Source organism: Varanus komodoensis, unplaced genomic scaffold (genome assembly GCF_004798865.1).
Source record: "Varanus komodoensis strain SLA01 unplaced genomic scaffold, ASM479886v1 scaffold4, whole genome shotgun sequence".
NCBI lineage: Eukaryota > Metazoa > Chordata > Lepidosauria > Squamata > Varanidae > Varanus > Varanus komodoensis.
In genome coordinates this window covers 13,565,209-13,585,070 of record NW_025335941.1, presented here as the reverse complement: position 1 = coordinate 13,585,070, position 19,862 = coordinate 13,565,209, and the positions used below count along the sequence as shown (strand labels likewise).

At 37.2% G+C, this 19,862-nt stretch overlaps 1 protein-coding gene across 1 annotated transcript; it reads left to right on the top strand.

Moving 5' to 3' along the window:
• Positions 1 to 8: 8 nt before the first annotated feature.
• On the top strand, positions 9 to 18,885 carry CHAF1B (chromatin assembly factor 1 subunit B). Its single transcript, XM_044442494.1, has 14 exons — positions 9 to 127; positions 1,885 to 2,011; positions 2,552 to 2,684; positions 3,561 to 3,678; positions 5,247 to 5,350; positions 6,564 to 6,660; positions 7,403 to 7,487; positions 8,446 to 8,539; positions 9,171 to 9,240; positions 9,326 to 9,417; positions 10,000 to 10,156; positions 11,028 to 11,444; positions 13,165 to 13,256; positions 13,606 to 18,885. Exons 2-14 carry the CDS (start codon positions 1,886 to 1,888, stop codon positions 13,686 to 13,688), a joined length of 1,668 nt encoding a protein of 555 aa, XP_044298429.1. The 5' UTR covers positions 9 to 127; position 1,885; the 3' UTR covers positions 13,689 to 18,885.
• The last annotated feature ends 977 nt before the right edge of the window (positions 18,886 to 19,862 follow it).

Sequence of the window (19,862 nt, the reverse complement as noted above, 5' to 3'; positions counted from 1 at the left end):
AGGCTCCTCCCCTCGCACGCCTGGGACCTCCAGGGCGCAGGCGCGAGCGCGGGAACCGGGAATTGGGTTTGCGCCCTTTCCGAACTTTGCCGGTGTTTCTCTGGGCGCCTCTTGCGTCTTCTTGCAGGTGAGGAATGGGAATGGGGTGACCAGCCCGGCAGAGGTATCTGTCCCGCGCTAGCAAGCAAGGAAGGAGTAAATGAGTGACTGAGCGAGGGGGCGGATGGAAGGAGAAGGGGCGAGAAGGCGGGAGGGGAGCTCTTCGCGTGGAAGCTGTCACGAAAGAAAGGCGACCCCCCCACACACTTCTTTTCCTGGGTGCCTTTTTCCCCTTGAATTTGCAGCGGAGATGAGGACAGTGAAACGTACGGGCGCACGGGGTTCTTGTGTTGCGGAGCAGTTTGCTGCCCCAGTAAACAGCGAGATGAAGGAAGGCTGGACGGGGGCTTTTCCTCCGCTTTTGGGTGGCGTTCGATAAAGCAAGCTCCGTGTGAGCTTGCTTAATGTCACTTGGCTTTAGGAGGTAAGGTGCCCGAACTAGGGTTGGGCGACAAATAGATCCCCCTATGTCTTGGACTTCAGCTCCCAGCATTCCTAGCCTTCGGGCAGGCTGGCAGGGGCTTCTGGGACTTGTATTCCAGAACGTCTGGAAAGCGAACTTGTGCCCAGCGCCTGGTGCTCTATAGAGGGTGTGGGTGGTTGGCACTGAGTTTCATATGAGAGGCTTGCTGATATAGTTTGCAAGTCTTTGGTTGGAGCTTCAGCCAAGACAAGAAGGGGAGACTGGGTAATACCTATTTCCCCTACCACTGCTCCATCAACCTCAGTTGCTATGTGGGAATAATATTTACCCACATTGCAGGATTGCAATGTGTTGAGGTATCATACATGAAGTGCTTTGAGCACTTAGGAAATTATTTTCTTTAATTATTTCTTGTATATACTCCAAATAGCCAAAGCTCTCTGGGCAGTGCACAACAATTTCTTAAACTGCAATAAAAAGAGATGAATGTACAGGTCCTCTCTCTCTCTCTCTCTCTCTCTCTCTCTCTCTCGCGCGCGCGCTCTCTCTCTCTCTCTCTCTATATATATATATATATAAATCTAGTAGACAAGTTTAAAACAGTCTAAAATTTCAATTTGCAAAATTATTATTACTGCAATTAGTATACTCTGTTAATTGCCTTGCATTTTTCTTCAATTTCTTCAGTCTCTCAATGTTGTACACACTTGTTTAAACATCATACCACAGATTCTATATACTTATCTCAACTTTAGGTACTTCTAAATGGAAGACTCCCAGTGTCATGATGAAAAAGCATTTTGCAGCTATTTTGATTTTCCCTTAATGGATTTTCTGAAATAAGAAAAAAAGACTAAAGGATAGAAACAAAATACAGAAAGGTTATGGATAGATGTCAGTCCCTGGACAGTAGACACCCAATCCTCAGCTGTCAAACAGTTCTGTGAATGAGGCATGTTAATAGTGTAAACAGATCTCCGGGAAGCAGTACATCTTCCTACCCTTTGCCCGTTTCATAATCTTTTGCAGATTTATCAGCAGCTGCATTAATAATGTGTGCATCCATGCAGATTAAAGAACAGGTACAACAAACCTTTAGAAAAATCTAGGTGTTCCTAAGTCTGCAACCACTGTATTTTTAGCTGCTCTGTGTTCTAATTGCTCACAACTGTAATTAATTACTTCTCTTAGTTCAGATTGGCTAAGATATTCTGGCTGATGTGTATACACATTCTTGAAGATGTGTATTCTGTTGCCAATGAAAACATTTAGTCTATTATAATTGGGATTTATGTGTCATCACTGAGTTCCATCAAAGTAAAAGGCAAATGTCCCCAAAATTCTGTATTTGCTTTGGAAAGGATGAAGGTAATCACTTGTGAAATCGCATGGCACAATAAGGAGCCAGTGTACAGCTTAGACTTCCAACATGGAACTGATGGGAAAATCAATAGACTGGCTTCTGCTGGAGTGGACACTACTGTTCGTGTGAGTTACAAATATTAATTCATGGTATATTCCTAAGTGATCTACTTGAGCAAAGGTTTGTAACTAGAAAGATGGTAATTCTAGTTTGTGAAAAATTTTAGTGAAAAATAAGGTTTCTTTTAAAAGCACTTTGTAAAGAAATTATTTGAAAGTATGTTTAGCATGTGGAGGAATAATTTTTATTTATGTAACTATTTCAACAAAACCTAGGTTATAAAATTATTAAAAAGTGTTATAAATTTTTGTTTCAGATGAAATTCAAATACAATTTGCAAATAATTATTGATCAGAAATTATACTGAATCACAGTAGATGAATCACACCATAGATCTGTGATATGTGATCCTGTTGAAGAAAGGTTTATTTGCATTGTTGTAAAATAACTTGTCTGAAGTGAATGGCTTTATACTATTTGTAGTGAAAGTTATGAACAATTCATGTAAGTCCTTAGGGAAATATCCAGGACCTAACTGTATGCAATTTCACTAGGTTTTTAGGTGTGCCTGTACATTTTGTTATGACTGTCCTTTTTATTACTAGATATGGAAAGTAGAAAAAGGACCAGATGGGAAAGCAATTGTTGAATTTCTGTCCAATTTAGCACGCCATACCAAAGCTGTAAATGTTGTACGTTTTGCTCCCAGTGGTGAGATTTTAGCATCTGGCGGAGATGGTGAGTATCTGTCAAATTATCACCGAACCCTTCTGATTTAAAATTTGTTAATGCTTTATAAGAAAATGGGTGAATGTGAATAGATATGAATGACTGTACAAAAAACTACATGAAGTCCAATAGCATTTCTGAATAAGCCTAAAAAACCACATTAGCTGGCAAGACATTAAGATATACCATAATAGGGGTGATGGTGCATATGCTTAACCCTAGAAATTAAATATCTTTAAAATATAATTTAGATTAATATCATTATTATTTACATTTAGTAACATATAACAGTTACTAGATCATGTAGTGTAAGTAGCAAATGTTACTAAATCATGTTACTGAAGTTACTAAATCAGACAGGCAGGGATTTTAATATAAAATGATATCACTAATAATTTAAGTACAACAGATTCTGAACCTACTGTCAAACTTTCTCCTGTGTTTTGACCTATTCCAATAGTTCAGAAAAGCCTGCTAATAATCACTTGATTAAACTCTTGAATTACACATCTGTTTTCATATATATGATCATCCATTGCAGCAAGAGAATGTTGGTGTTTTGAAAACTGTCACTCAGTGATTATTCCACTGCATTCTTCACAGTATTTGTGTCATGAATAAAATATAAGTAGTTTGAAAATGAGACAAAGCTATTTGACCAGAAATATAAAAACATTTGACTAGAAATATCACCTACTATATTTTTACCTCTGCTGCTAGGGTTAAAAATTTTAGGGTTATGTGGTTTACAGCCCAATACTAGGCATGTCTGCTCAGAAGTTAGCCACTGAGTTCCCTGCATCTTATTCCTAGGGGAATGTTTTGATCCAAGTCCAAATATTATTGTGGCTGAAAAAGTGTTTTTGGTTACATTGATTTCCACAGATTCTGCAATTTTGTTGTGGAAACTGAATGACAGTAAAGAGTTAGAGCCAGTTGCATTTCAAGATGATGATGATAACCAGCTGAATAAAGAAAACTGGACAGTAATTAAAACGTTAAGGTAAGATTTTTTAGGTTTGGGTTACATTTCAATGAATAGTTGCATTTCATTAGTCTCATGAAGAGTGTTTGAATGCAATGTCTTCTTTCTGAGATGAAAGTCTATTGCAGAAAGTCTATTGTAGCAAAATATTTGCTGAGAATAATGACTGTATTGTCTAACTAGGCTTTTTAAATGCATTCCTACAAATAGAGATATTTGACCTATGTTTTAGGATTTTTCTTTTGTAAATTAAGTAACAGCATTGTATTCTCCTATGTCAATAGATGTATTGGGTGTATTTTTAGATCTGTAGCTGCTGATGGTATTGTATTTCATAAAATCTTGTATGTTTGTTATAGCTGTAAACACTTTTTTGAGTATCTAGAAGTATGTGGATTGTCTTAAAAACTTTCTAGGCTTCCACAACCATAATAATTCAAATGTAAAAATATCTCTGGCCAGAATAACCGTCTTTTATGTATTACAGTAGCATATTTCTACGTATCAGTTTTTCTACTGTTTCTGTACAGGAAATTTGGGGTCAGTGACATACGACTAAATATTGCCTGATGCATCTTTGTGTGAATCTCTTCTAAAAACTTTTATTGAAGCATCTCAAAGTAGAACCTTCCCAGTGTCACAAGAACATAAAACTTGTGCTGGATTAGCACAGACGTTGAATAAATGTAGAATTCTGCTTTTTCCTTAACTTGTGCAGGAACCCCCAAGTAGGGCATGAAAGCTCCAGCTCTTTCCCACTGCTGCCTGTAGTAACTAATATCTAATAGTTTTCCGTCCCTCAACATGGAAGTTCCATACAGTCATCATTTCCATTAGCCATTAACAGTTCTATGCTCCATGAATGTGTCTCATCCTTTTTTAAAGGCCATCCGAGCTAGTGGCTGTTACCTCATCTTGTGGTAGTGAATTTCGTAAACTACATTCTGTGAAGTAGAACATTCTTTTGACTGTCATGAACCTACTGCTAGTCCATTTCATGGCATAATCAGCACATCTACTATTATGACAGACAAAGAATCTCTGCCTTCTCCACAAAGTGCAGAATTTCATAGATTTCTACCATGTCCTCATTTACTATTTATTTTTCCTTAAACAAAAACATCCCAAATGTGTGAACCTTCCCCAGTCATTTTGGCTGCACCCTCTCTAGCTTTACAGTATCCTTTTTGAGACACTGCCACCTTACATTCTGTAATTTCTCTGCTATCTAAATAAAGACCATTATGCACTAGAGCAGCTGCTGGTCTCCTCCCCTTCCCCCAAAGTGCTTGTCAGCCGGATCATACTTGGAAAAGGATGGTGAAATGGGCAGTTCACAGGCTACCTATGCTGTGTTGCCCAAATGGGTGAAATGAGGTTCTGCGATACAGGGGTGCCCTGTGCACCTAACATTGCACATTTGTTAATGCTGGTGGCCATGCAAGTGTAAAGGGGACTGACTGGCTGATTAGCTCTTAATTTTAATAATGGCAGTGTTCAGATGGCTGGAACTTTTAACGACAGTTTTGCGCCTTTTACATTCAGAACCTTCTTTGTCAGTCCTGCTCTGCTATGCTTAATTCCAGAGGTCACTTAGAAGATGTATATGATATTTGCTGGACCCCCGATGGGAACTACATGGCATCAGCATCAGTTGATAACACAGCTATAATGTGGGATGTCTGCAAAGGTAAGTATTGTGCTATTATGTAAAAGTTACTTTCCTTCATTCTGTGAGGTTGTGTACAGCTGTAAGCCCTGAAACCAGAAAAGGCTCAGCTATTAACATTCCCATCATCTATACATTTCTGTTAAAACCAGTTTATATATTGAATGTCATTGCACCTTAATTTAGGGTAAAAGGCCTCAGGCACAAGAGAGGCAGTGGCATGCTTTGCGTGTACATTGTGTGGAAAGCATGATCTGGTTTATTGCTAGGGTGGTCTACTGGTATTGAGCTTATTTTGTGACCTTATACAAGTCTTTGGGCTCTGCGATGAAGGGTGCAATCCTGTGTGTGTTTTGTCAGAAAAACAGTCATTCAACTTCCAGTTTTTCACAGCCAACCATATGGCTAGAGAATGCTGGGAGCTGTAGGCCTCTTTTCATCACAACACATATAGAATTGTGACTTCAGTGCATTACTTGTAAAATTGGAGGAATTTGGGTTAAGATAAACAGTAAAAGTTAGAAAGTGCTTTGATAAATAATAGCTGTCCACTGCTATAGAAAATAGTTATGTGAGTCATACATCAGTACTCTGTCACTAGCTATTCCATATCGATCACACTTTGAGATGTAAATATGACCTTCCTAAGTGACAGAGTGCTGTTCAAACATATTTGTACGTAGGGTAGCTTGGCTAAAAGTAGGTGCCAAGCCTTTATCCTCTCTCCTCAGTCTTTGCGAGATGTACCATTCTAGGACAAAACAGATGCTTTGTATCAATAAGCTAGTAAGGTGGTCCCTGATGAATACAAAAATGTCTAATTGACTCTATTAAAAATAAACCAAACTACTGCATTCCAGATTTTATAACACATAGATATATTTTATCTACATAACAATTGGTGTGGCTATGCAGTAGCTTTTCCCGGTCTGGTTCCTTCTAGATATTTTGGACAGGAACTTGCCGCGGAACCAGCTAGTATGACAAGTATTCAGGAATATTGGTAGTTGTAGTCCAAAATGATCTGGACTACATCTGAAGGGCACCAGGTTGGGGAAGGGTGCCATAGACTTAGATAGTCTTGAACAAATTACTTTGTTTCATTACCTAATAGTAAAATGGAAGGAAAAATGTGTGTCTGTTACAGTAAAAAAAAATCACATTAAAACTGCTATAGAAGTATTTTGAATTCTTGTTACTCTGAAAATCAATTAATTCTTAGTGTTATTTGTAGGGCAAAAGGTTTCCATTTTTAATGAACACAAAAGCTATGTGCAAGGAGTAACATGGGACCCTATAGGACAGTATATTGCAACTCTTAGTTGTGATAGGTAAGTTACTACTACTGGGAATATGAAATATTCCATTGGAAGAGTTTTTTTTTTGCTACTGCTATCATTGAGAATGTTTAAAATAATAATTTCATTGTTTAACTAGGTGTGACAACTTGTGGCTATCCAAATGCAGTTTGGACTGCAGCTCTCATGTATCCTAGCCAGCACATCCAAGACTGTCCAGGGTTGCAGACCAACACATTTCCAAACTCTGATTTAAGACCCTAACCTTCAAGAATAGGATTAATTTAGATGCTTTATGATGCACTCAGGCATGTCTACTCAGAACCACATCCCATTGATTTCCATGGAGCTGACTCCTAGGTAAATGGGCATACAGTTGCAGCTTTAAGCATCCATGTCCCTTAAACACTGCTGCTCATTCCTGGTGTAACTGCTATAAATGATTCTATTTAGACCATTGCTATAGTTGCTATCCCATATCTTTAAAAAACAAGAAGTAGGAAATTATATTTTCTAAAATGGTTGCCTATCCTACATCCAGAAATCTCTAGATTTATATATTTATTTTTGCACTGTTTATATATGTCTCCATATCTTAACAGATTCTGGAGTGGTGAACTGTATTAGAACAGAATATCTATAAAAAACAATTGCCTGGTCAACTAAGGAAGTCTTTCTGAAATAAAGGTGTTCCAGAAGGTGGATACCATAATAACCTTAGGACAGGGGATAGGAAGTTCATTGTTTGTAGTTAAGAACTTTCTTTCCACTGTAGGGTGCTGAGAGTATATAACACACAGACCAAGCGAGTGGCATTTAATGTTACTAAAATGCCATCAGGTGGAGGATCTGAAGGAGAGGTGAGAAATCTTCCTTCTTTGAAGAGTTTTTGTCTCAAAATACGTTTTTTGGTGGAGGAATCATCTTTAGAATTGTATCTGTCTGGCTGCAGTTTTGAAATAATTATCAGTATGTGCATACTGTTATATAGGAGATAAATATTCAAGCATATAACTTTTCCCCTTGCTTACCACCTTAAGCAACTTCAATTTGCCCATGTTTCACTCTGCTTCTTCTCTTCAGACTTTTCTGCCCTACAGACTGGAAAAGTTGCTGAAGTAGGAAGGGACTTGTCACACACAGAGCCTATTCTTGGCATGGTATTGTCTGTCATTTGTTATGACAGTCACACCAACTACTGAAGGCAGGAATGAGTTCCATCTCCCCTCCCCTAACAACCTTATGTCTAGGACCATTCCTTGTGCAAAAAAATGAACCACCATATGATTTTGTTTGTTTTTTGCTGTGAGCCTCCCCGAGGCTTTGTTGCGATGGGGGCGGCATAGAAATGTTTTAAATAAATTAAACAAATAAGTATATGTGGACTGTGAATGAAGACAATAAGACCTCTGATAAACTATTTTCATACAGGATTGCTTCACATTATAAATTTAGCATGAGGACAAAATCAATGAGCTTATAGCATAAAATATATTACATCAATTTTTCATATTTGAGGTAAACACAGTTCTACAGAAGGCTAGATTCATGCTGGGAAATTGTAGTAAGTTGGCCATAGAGCTGAATCAACCAAAAATAAAACCTAAGTTCAGAAACTATTAAGACACTATAACTCTTTCATGTCCATTTAAGAAGAGCATACAGTTCGTCACATGGAAATATTTATAGCTATTTAAAAATGGGAAATTTTTAATCACTTAGAGTCCTGTCGTCTCTTGAATAAGATCAATAAACGGATGGATGCATTTATCTGTACAGTATCTTGGAAATCTAGATTTTTATTGTCATGTTATTCAGATGAAAAGTTATCGAATGTTTCATGATGACAGTATGAAGTCATTCTTCCGGAGACTGACTTTTACTCCTGATGGCTCTCTGCTTCTTGTTCCTGGTATGTACAAATAGTTAGTTCCTTCATCTAGACCTGCAGTAGGGAGTGGTAACCAAATAAAAAAATTATGTCTTGGAAGCATTGTGAATGAAATGCCTTAAGGGGAAGAGTAGATCATACTTTTTTTTTTTTAATAAAGCCAAACATGTGGATCTGCTTGTTTGATTTTCATCTAGTATCTTGATAATGATCTGTATCAAACAATTTGAGCTGACTTCTCAGTAAACTTGATGGTAACTCATGCTTTTCAAGTTAAGTACAATTATAATTTTCTTTGGATTGCAAATGATAATTTATATATTTTCCCTTGTTTTCATAAAATTAAAAAAGAAACAATGCATAATTAAAATATGAAATTCATTTTTGCTACCCATAGTGATGGTCACTAACCAGGGTGTCTCTGTAAACGGAATGGACAGATTCATGGAGGATAAGGCTAGCAATAGCTATAAGCTATAAGACATTGTACAATATTGAACTCCTAACACATTCCTGTATTGTGAGTTGTTAGAAAGCTATGGTGACAATACTAAGGAAGCATGGATTTTTAAGGATTTGAGAATTTCTAGATAAACTAAGCCTGAAGCATTAAGTGCAGGCCTAACATTTTTCCCTGCATTAACTTTCTCAGCAGGCTGTGTGGAATCAGGAGAAAATGTAACAAACACTACTTACGTTTTTTCCAGAAAAAATCTGAAAAGGTACATTTTTATTGGAAGTGTATTTGCTTATATTTTAAATACATATTTCAAATATTTTGGCTAAACATCTACTCTTTCTTATTAGGCCTATAGCTCATCTCCCTTGTCCTGGAAAGGCAACCTTAGCTGTTCGTTGCTGCCCAGTTTACTTTGAGTTGAAATGTACACTTAATAAAGGTATTGTAACTCTTGTGTAGAGTATATTGTTCCACAGGTCTACTAAAATAATAAACCTAGCTATGTTAAAAATATACCATTCTATGTCTTAGCTTTTTCATTATATAACATAGCACTGCATAGTGCAGTGAACATTGTTACTGATGCTGGATACAAGTTGTCATGACATCCAGACCTGGTGAGGATGGATTACTAAAATGGTTTACAAATCACCCTGGAACACTGGAATACACCTTGACTTCCTGGGTGTTTTGTAACCAGAAAGCCACCTTGTAAGCAGAAACCCGAGCCACCTACCATCGCATTGCAGCAACCCGTGTCCAAAAATGGTGATCATGCTAATTAAGCACATGGCAGCCAACATACCTGGATGAAAATAAGCCACTGTGACATTTTTTCCCCTTTTGGATACATAAACCCAGTCAATAAATTAAACTTACTATTATCACAGGTTCCGAGTTCCAGTGGAACTGCAGTAGCATTCAAAGAAGGTCCTCAAAATCTCTCATCTTGTTTAATTACTAAAGGGGACACAGTTTTATATAAGAAATATTTTTAATATGAGAAAACTTCTTATTTTAGAAGATGTTCCTATGAAGACTGGTCTGATAAATCTGCCCTATCGGTTGGTTTTTGCGGTTGCTTCTGAAGATTCTGTGCTCTTCTATGATACACAGCAATCCTTTCCTTTTGGTTATGTGTCTAATATACATTACCACACTTTGAGTGACATTTCATGGTAGGTATTTTATATGTTTGTGATTGCTTTTCCCAACTGGCTTGTCTGTCTTCAGTATGCAGACAATAGCACATAGTTAGAATCCTTCTCGCTCTCTTAGTTTTTCTTCTGTACACACTCAAATTGTAAATTGTCTTCTTTCAGAGGATCAGCAAATATTCTAATTTAAGAGTCTGCTAGAGCATTGATTTAATATTAGCAAGGGAAAAATGTATGGAAGAAAATATTTTCCATATTACATTTCTATGCAGATTTATGCATTTAAAGATTTATGTTGAATTTGATTTTAAATATTACTGCAAGCCTTTGCATAATTTTGGACACTGTTGCTAAATATTTTTTGGCACTATTTTGAAAACAGTCACTGTGTTCAGCATCCAGATACTTTATCTAACATCTGCAACAGGCAATTACTTCATTTGAATACAGACCTAGGACTTGACACTTTTTTATTGGGAAATTTCTGGTCTCCATTCACTCCATTCACTTATTTTTTACCTGAACTCCAAACACAGTAACTTCTCTGATTATATGAAGCTCCAAAATGTCTCACTGCAGTCACTGTTGCCAGTGGTGAGAGCTATGGCCTCTGGCTCATAAATTTCATTTCTATTTTAATATTACAACTAATGTTGGATGGGTGCCAAAGTGGTGGCGATCCCAAATTAAAGATGGCCACAATGCTGTTGCTGTAGTCATGGGTGTAAATATCCATTTATCCTACCGTCATCCTATGTCCTATATGAATTATTTTTAGAAGTACTATTGGGGGTCAGTGAACTTTTCATATAGGATTTATGTACATCTTTTTATTATTGAAGAGTAATTGGGGCAACTAAACAGCTTTTCTATACCCATAAATTAACACCAGGTCCAGTGACGGATCCTTCCTCGCTATTTCCTCTACGGATGGATATTGTTCTTTTGTGACTTTCGAAGAAAATGAACTTGGAATACCACTGAAAGAGAAGCCAGTTATAAGTATCAGGACTCCCAGCACAGCAGAGAAGAAACCGAAGAGGGGACAGTCTCCCAGTGTTGTCTCCCCACCTCCCAAACCAGGGGATAGCACTACTAACAGAACCATGGATTCAAGTAGTCCAAGTGTGCAATGCAAGACGCCGGTACCCATTAAAGACTTGCCTTCCACACCTGTTGCTGTCAGAAACATTCCAGCATCTTTCTCAGAAGAGAGGAAACCCACACAACCATCAAACCATAGTTCAAAAGCAAACCAGCCCAGAAGGATTACACTCAATACATTACAAGCATGGAGTAAAACACCAAGGTAAGCCTAATCCTGTAGTTTCCAGAAAAGAAATAAACATCCTCCCCAGGCCTGAGTTTAGTTCAGTTATTGCTCAATAGCCACCCAGGCTTTTGCATATGCATCAAAGTCAAACAAGAAAGAATATAAGATGTCAGTGTACAGGAAAATTGGGTTAAGTGTAATAAAATTAAAGAAAATTTAACAAACTGTTCACAATTGATAGGTATACCATAATTATTTAGTTAAGTAGCTAATTTAGTTCAGAAGGGAATTATCTCTTAATAGACATTCTAAAAGTATATTGTACTTTCTAACTAAATTATCTATCTTCTGGCATCCATCTGCATAATGTCTCTGCATAATGCCAGCCAGCACAGTGTTCCTTAACTTGCATTCATAGCAAGATGTTTAATCTGCCTTTAGTTAAGAGCCATCTAAAACCATATGACAGATTAAAGATAAATACGGAGGCAGTTTTCTAAGAGGGGCTGCAAATTCTTTATATAGTAAGCTGGAATGGCACTTGTTCACCAGTACAGTAGTCTGAAAATCAACATCAATTAGCTGTTTTGAGAATTCCAGATGCATAGTGTTGTAGCTCCCTTAGAAACCCAGGTTAGAATTGATTCTCTCTACCTATCCATCACTTTTGTATGCTGTCCCAATAGTCTCTTGGCTCTCTACATAATAAAACCATAACAGAGTATAAAAACTACATAAACCAATCAATTAAAACCCCAAAACCAATGAACAATAAAACATCCCCATCACAAAAAGAGCACCAGTCAAGTAATAACCTCCCACATTAACATCACAGATACGATAAATCCTAAAAGATCCCAATTAAAATACCAAATTTATGAATTAAAATATGGCTCAGAATTAAAATGTAAACCTAAAACAGTCAACAATAATAATTATGAATATTTTTTTTAAACTTGGCACTGAAGTATATACAAAGAAGGCACTTGGCACACATCTCTGGAGAGCTGGTTCCATTAATGGGGTGCCACAACTGTTTCACATATCTTTGTGGCCATGATTCTGCCCCCATGTCTTCATATGCAAGAAACACAAGAGAGACCTATTGAAAAACAATCTTGAGCCAGGAATAGATAGCACTCTTCTAAGCAGAAGTTAGTTTGTTTAATTTGTATCCCACCCCATTAGTCATAGGATTTCTTCTGTGTTCTCAGAAGTTCTCAGCAGTCTGTTCATTGCTAAGAGTAGCATCATCAATGTATAATAAAACAGGAATTCCCCTGTCTCTTAATCAGAAAGGGAAGAATTACACCAAAAACATAGGAAGATATGTTATAAAATAAAGATTAAATAAAAGCAGTGCTAACAGGAACTGTCACACTCCCTTATCCACAGTGGTTTCCAATAGATTTCTCCCTATTGTAACTTTGACACCTATGCTCAAATTGTTATACAGTGCCTGAATTCTCCTCAACAAAATTTTGAGGAGTTAGCTTTGAAGCAGATATGAATGAAGCTTTTCATCAAATGCAATACCAGGCAGCTTTTCAGATTTCTGAGAATAGGATGCCTTTGCTCAAGATATAATGAGTCTAAGCCCAAGCAGGAAGTCATGGGAATTAAGAGTAGGAAGAAGTAAAGAGCCAAGGGGAAGAGGGATAGCATTAAGAAAAGTGAGGATGGATAAAACTAATTGATTTTGGATTAAGTATGATTTCCAAAGTGGTCCTAATTTTTATTTCTGATTCTTATTTAGGAGAGTTGCCTTGACGCCTCTAAAACCAGCTACTCCAGATCCAGGAACTTCAAGCGCAGTCTGTACGGCTTCTACAGAATGTATTCAACATGGTAAAACATCTTACTATTGGTAGTTTATCATTTAGTATTGCATGAACAGTGTTAAACTGATTTTTGCTTCCATAGCTTATATTACCCATCCACTCAGCGTTCTAGCATCACCTGTGGTCAGGGCCATTGAGAAATATAGTTCATCTGGAGGACCAAGTGTTCTCCAGCTCTGTACTAAGTCAAGGTTACTTTTTGGATTGATGGTCTATGCATGGATAGCACAATAAAAGTGCCTTACCTATTTTAATAAATTTGGTGGGAAAACATGTCTTATTACTCTGAAAGAATATAGGTATCATTGGCTCATTGTAATTCCAAAACTAAATACTGGTTTTCTTCAATATTTCAGAGAGACCCTCACCACCTGAGGACCCTTTGCAAACTCCACCATCACCTAAACGTCTTAAGATTGCTGACGCTTCAATTTTATAATTAAAAATAAGATGTAAAACCACTGAAGTATTGAGCTGTAATGAATACATTGCCTTCAGCAAGTCCAAAGTTCTACAAACAATATTCCTGGGAAAATGTTTTTTTATACCCTATATGAAATAGATGTTGCAGCATAGAATTATATCTGCATAAATACTGCTTTGTGGCAGGGATGTAACTGTAGCACTCTTTGGCAAAACATTCTTAAGAAAATGTTGGCTGTGTGATAAGCCACTGAGAGTTTTGGGGGTCTGAAAATATCACATGGTTGCATATGTGTCTTATTTCAATAACCATTTAAGGGGTCATTTTCTTCCTGGTCCCTTTTGAAGGAGTGGTTATATTCATACTTCAGCTTCACAGGCTAATTTGCAAAATGCAATCCCAGAGAGGTTCATAAATCAAATATATTCCTTTTGCCTTTCCAGTAATTCATATAAGCATAAAATACATGTAAATGCAAATATCAGAGTATCCAAGGTTTTCACATACATGCAAGCAAAAAGGTGTCAGAGTTTTAGGCAAATCTCAGTGGATGCTTATGGAAGCTGGACTGAAAGCAAAATTGAAAAGTATACTGCTTAATTTCTCCTTAAAAGTTTGTCATACAGTTTATTTGTGGCACAAATACAAATGGTCCTGCTTCTCTTTAAAGGGGTTGCAACTTTAAAAATAAGTTTTATCATCTGCATTTACTAATAAGTCACTGTAGGTACAATGTATAGAATAAAAAGCTCAGCGTTCATATTTTCTGCCCATGTTGTCTCTAGAGTTTGGTAAAAATATAAATAAATCATGTCTCATATAACAGGCCAAATTCAAACTGACGTTGGGTGAGAACTCAATGTGAAAGAACACGTTACTATTTAAATAATATATGCAAATATTGTTTGCATAGATTCTGTTTCTGAAGCATTCTTGAATCAGCTTCTCTGTGTAAGTTTAAGAAAGCAATTGCCATAGTGCTCTGTATTAGAATAGAAGGACTGGTATGATACTTTAGACTTGAAACATGGAGCTAATTCTTGCATCTTCACAGGAAAATATGTAATAGTATTATCTGAGAAGGTCATTCTGATAGACAAAACAGAAAACCAACTTGAGTGGGGAGTTAATTACCATATATACCGTCTGGCCACTGGATGTCACTGTTTTACAGTATACAGCTTGGGAACAGAATTTTCTGGCTGTGTGTTTCCTGGAAATACAAAAACGGGAAAGCTTAACATAAGGTTACTCCATTCAGTTTGTCAGTGTATTTTTAAATATAAACTTGCCACTGGCTGCAGTTTCAACTGGAAGACTAACAGAAGGACATCTTAGCCCTTTTCTTTTACACTGCTGCAAAAGGGCCTTCTGGTAACCTTACAATATTGTTGAAATAAACCATTTAGAATTCCTTTCTCCCACCATGAGTTTTAACTTTTATTACACAAGTGCTGTGTAGACAGCTCTATAGTCTTTGTTTTCCTAGCCAGTAAACTGATGTTCAGCTGAATGTTTTGAAAGTTATGGTCGATATGGCTGCTAGGAAACCAATACTATGTCACAAGCATTCAGAAAACAATGAAGCAATAATAACTTGCATGTAGACTTGGCCAGAATAATTGTAAAAAGGTAGAAATATTTTTTTCTTGACCCACATCATGTCATGTACTGAAAAAACTTTTTTTCAGGATGAATTTCATTAGTATGTTACTGTCATATATATTACTACTTCACATGCTTTTCCCCATGTTATATGCAAAGCATCTTTAAGAAAAAACTCTTGTGCAGACAAACTTTTCTTCATTGTACTTGTGGCTAGAACAGGAGGAGGTGGTAGCAATTATAACATCATTCTTCTAGTAGCTTTTCCAACAAGTGTAAGTGCTCCTCAAGTCCTAGTAAGTCGAAATATGTATAGGATTGTGCTCTTAGATATCTAATGATAACAAGGCAGAGATTATGTATTATGCCTCCAATCTAATGGGTTGAATTTCCCCTGTATAGTTGCCAGGGTTTACATTCTGCACATCTGGATATTAATACATTTTAATTGTTCAGAATAAAAAAAGATTAAACTATAGTCCCAGATTAACATCGGCCAGTCTAGAACTCTTGGATATATTTTGAAGTAATAGATACAGAATTAAAGCATGAACATGCTATGAATGTGTGCTAGGCATTCAATTTTTGTTTTTTCTGATCATCCTGAGTATAAAACTCCCAGCACTGGTCTGGTCAGAGGCTTAGCCCAACATGGGTATTACTTTAAATCCATAGTAGCAATACCTAGTTTTCATTTTTACTTTAAAGTAGACACAGGAGATCTGACCTTGATCTGAAAAGCAGTCCTACCCCACATGTTCTGGTTCCAGTCTGCACCAATTTAAAGTAAAAATGGAGGTGGGAGAATATTTTTTATTTATTAAATTTATATACTGCTTTTTTCTTACAAAAAACTTACAAAACGGCTTACATTCTCTTCCTACTCTTTCCTCCTCCTCCTCCTCCTCCATCTTATCCTCACAACAAACCTATGAGGTAGGTTGTGCTGAAAGTCTGACTGGCCCAGAATCACCCAGTTGGCTCCATGGCTGAGCAGGAACTGAGCAGGAATCGCTTGAGTCCCAGTCATGCGCTTTTAACTTCTATACCACAGTGGATATGGCTGAAAGATCTAGATTTAAAGTAAGGTTTGTTTTAATGTATTGTTTATAACCTGAGTAGTGTCAAGTTATGCAGGGAAGGTGAAAACCTGAGGTGATGTAATACAAAGTAGCAGTTTGTGTTTCATGGCCTTTATCTATGTGAATAATATGATAAGCACCTCCTAGGTTTGTCTGCTCCTGATTTTATACAATTACATTAATTAGTCTTGTGACTTCTCAGTGCATTATTGATGTCCTGTGGATCAAGACTGGATCCAGAGTTGGCCATACTGGGGCCCCACAGAAATCAGTGTAAAAGTTTCTTATGTAACTACTTCCCTAAGCCCTACAGAGCAACTTCCATGAGCATATTCTGAGCAGACGTTCATACAGTTGTCTATTTGATTGTAATACTGTACCCACTTACTTAGAAGTAGATTCTGATTAATGGGATTTACGTTTGAGAAGATATGTATAGGAATGCATTCTTAAATCTGGATATCATCCAAAGGTGCTTCATAAAGCACAGAACTGATAGGTTCCTACTTCAAATACAGTCGAAACAGAAATAAAAGCCACAATAAAATAATTGGAGTTGGGGATTTTTCAGCCTGCCTAGAATAGCAGACACAAAAAATACAAGTATTATTCTTCACAAACTGGGTGGACAAATGGTGTGTTTTGAGCGAATCAGATAATTTGCTTGGTAACTGAACTGTAACTATTAAAATAGGAACCAACAGCATTTATGTATCACAGTCCATTTCAAGCAAGACTCCATTCTAAAAGGCTGGTAAGTAGTGCATTTTTGATGGATGCCTGGCAAGGGGGCTTTTTTTGCCCAAGTTATTTCTCATCCTGACAAATTTTATGCAGCGCTATTTTCTCAATGAGCACATTTAATATAAAGCATGTAACTTTGCTCCAATAAGGGCACATTCATATTTTTAACACGCTAGTCTTGTCCAAAATTTCCTTGGCTCAGCTCTGGGGCAAGGAATGTTTTAAAGAGGAAATGTCAGGCTGCAATTATACTTGGCTAAAGTATACTGGACAATATGAACAGCTGTTTGATGCTGTTCCTCAGCAATAAGGAAGGTTGTTAAAATTTTGACATTACTTTTAATTTTCTTTCTACAGCAAGCTCAAATATTCTGTTAATGACTTTTCATACAGTTATTTATTTTAAGAATAAGATACCAGCCAAGCACAGCAAGTAGGTAATACTCCAAATACCTTGCCTGCTGTGCTGAAACAGAGGAGTGATTGGCTTCACATTTTGGGGATCCTATGACTAAACTATTGGTTAATCTGTGATTAACCTACTATGAATGTCACTGTTATAAATAAATGTATATGATTAAAAAGAAATTCCAGATAATTTAGCTAATCTGAAGAAATAGCCCCTTTTGTGTAACGGATGTCATAATCCTTCTTTAAAAAATCTAGTCATTTATCACAAGTTGCAAACAGAAGTGAGGCAAGAAGCCTCCTGTATGTATGTTCATAAATAGGTAATCAATGTACCTTTAAGTTGGTATGAGGAACCTCTTTGAGCTTAATTTCAGTTTCGGTGATAATGAGCACCAATTTAGATGGCTTTAAAAGAGGATTGGACAAATTCATGGAGGAGGAGAGTATCAGTGGCTTGCTGGCTATGTGCTGCCTCCATTACCAGATGTGTGTACTGCATACACCATTTGCTGAGGAGCTTGGGCAGGCAGAGATCTTACACCCGTCCTGCTTGAGGGATCCTGTGGATGGCTGGTTTGCCACCATGTGAATGAAACGCTGGACTGGGTAGAGAATTGGTCTGATCCAGCATGGCTTTTCTAATGTTCCTTTCAGATGACAGAATGAAGGGCACATCAATCCACAAAGCATGTCTGGAATGGATTTTACAACACCTGTGCATCCATGCCCCCGGTTTATACAGTAGATGGAAGATCTTACTGCTCTGGTCACATTTGAATGTCTCTCTCACAGAAAACGATATGATATGGATGCTTATTTAGAAAGACCATTTATATTAATGTATATATTTGAAATGGAAGTGAAAATTATTTCCCCTTTCCCGTTATTATATTGTGATATAAATTATTATTATGTATGGATATGATATGTTATTTCTATATTCTCCCTGTTGTGTAGTTCTTCCCTAAGAAGAACCATTGTACCATGTTTTTACAATGTTAAAATATTGGCTGTAGTAAAAGCTGCATAGCAGTAGCAGATATTCATATATTTCGCAGGTCCAGAGTTATGTTAGATGCTCTGCCTGTGTAGTGGACCACTTTATGTTGGTTTCCATCAAAATATGTCTTGGAGTCTTTTACTTGTAAGTAAATCTGCTCTGAACAAATGAAGTTATCTGTAACTAGTCAGGTGTATAAACCAAAAGAGCTTCGGGGAGTTAGCTGGAAAGTGATGAATTTTCTCTGCTCACAATGACATCTGTTTCTTACTTGGAATTACACTGTGAGAGTAACTGAAAAATCAGACCTTTCTTAGTTAATTTTGCCTGTACATGTTAACAATAAAAGATGTAATTATTTTAAACACCATGACATGAAAGATTCATGGTATGTTTACATGAGGGATTTAACCTGCTGCTTTATGGAGGCATCTTCTTCCATTTTCATTTCAGAGGAAAAATGAATCTTTTACAAAGTGCTTTTTCTCTAGCATTCTGTACATGATATAAGCAAGGCGGTGCTGAAGTATGAAAAGTCTTTTCATGAGGCTTTTGTTCCAGTTTCTCACAATTTAAAGTTTAATACCAGATTTTCTTTGCTCTGAAAACACCCATGAAGAAGCCTGGTAAATTTAAGAGATGCCATGGAGGACAAGAACAAGAAATGGCCCTGCAAACGTCTGTGCATGTGGGATTATGAGAGCACAATAAATGCCTCACGTAGGGAAGCCCTAAACAAGGGCAGTTTTGTTTGTGAGAGAAGGATTGCATACATTAAGTTTTTTATTTTATCATCTGTGTTTTAACTCCAGGTATTGAAGCAGTTTTTTGTCTGATGGTCAAATACCCTTCTAGAGAGGCTATTGGGGGCCACATTCCAGGACAGGGCAGGGGCAAAGGCAAAAGGGTACAGGGTTGGAACTACCGGCATATTGTAACCTAAAGCTCTTCCTGCAAGTCCCTAAGCCTTAGGAGAGGCACTTCATCTTTTTAAAGTGGGGAGAAAACTTCAAATGATCAGTGGTCAAAGAAAAAGATGTGGGGCCTCAGGCAGGTTGGATCGGGCCTCTGTTCTAAGTGGGGCTACCTCTAAAGAAGTTCCGGAAACGTAAGCTACTGCAGAACAGAGCAGTGAGGCTGCTTGCTGGGACAAGCTGTTTTGCACATATTCCTCCAGTGCTGTATCACCTGTCAGTTTCTGGGCCCAGTTCAAAGCACTGGTGTTGATTTTTAAAGCCCTAAACAGTATAGGACTAGTCTACCTGAAAGTGCACCTTTCCTTTTATGTTCCTGCTGAATTGCTAAAGCTGTCTTTGAAGGTTCTTTTCTGGGAAGTGACTACACACA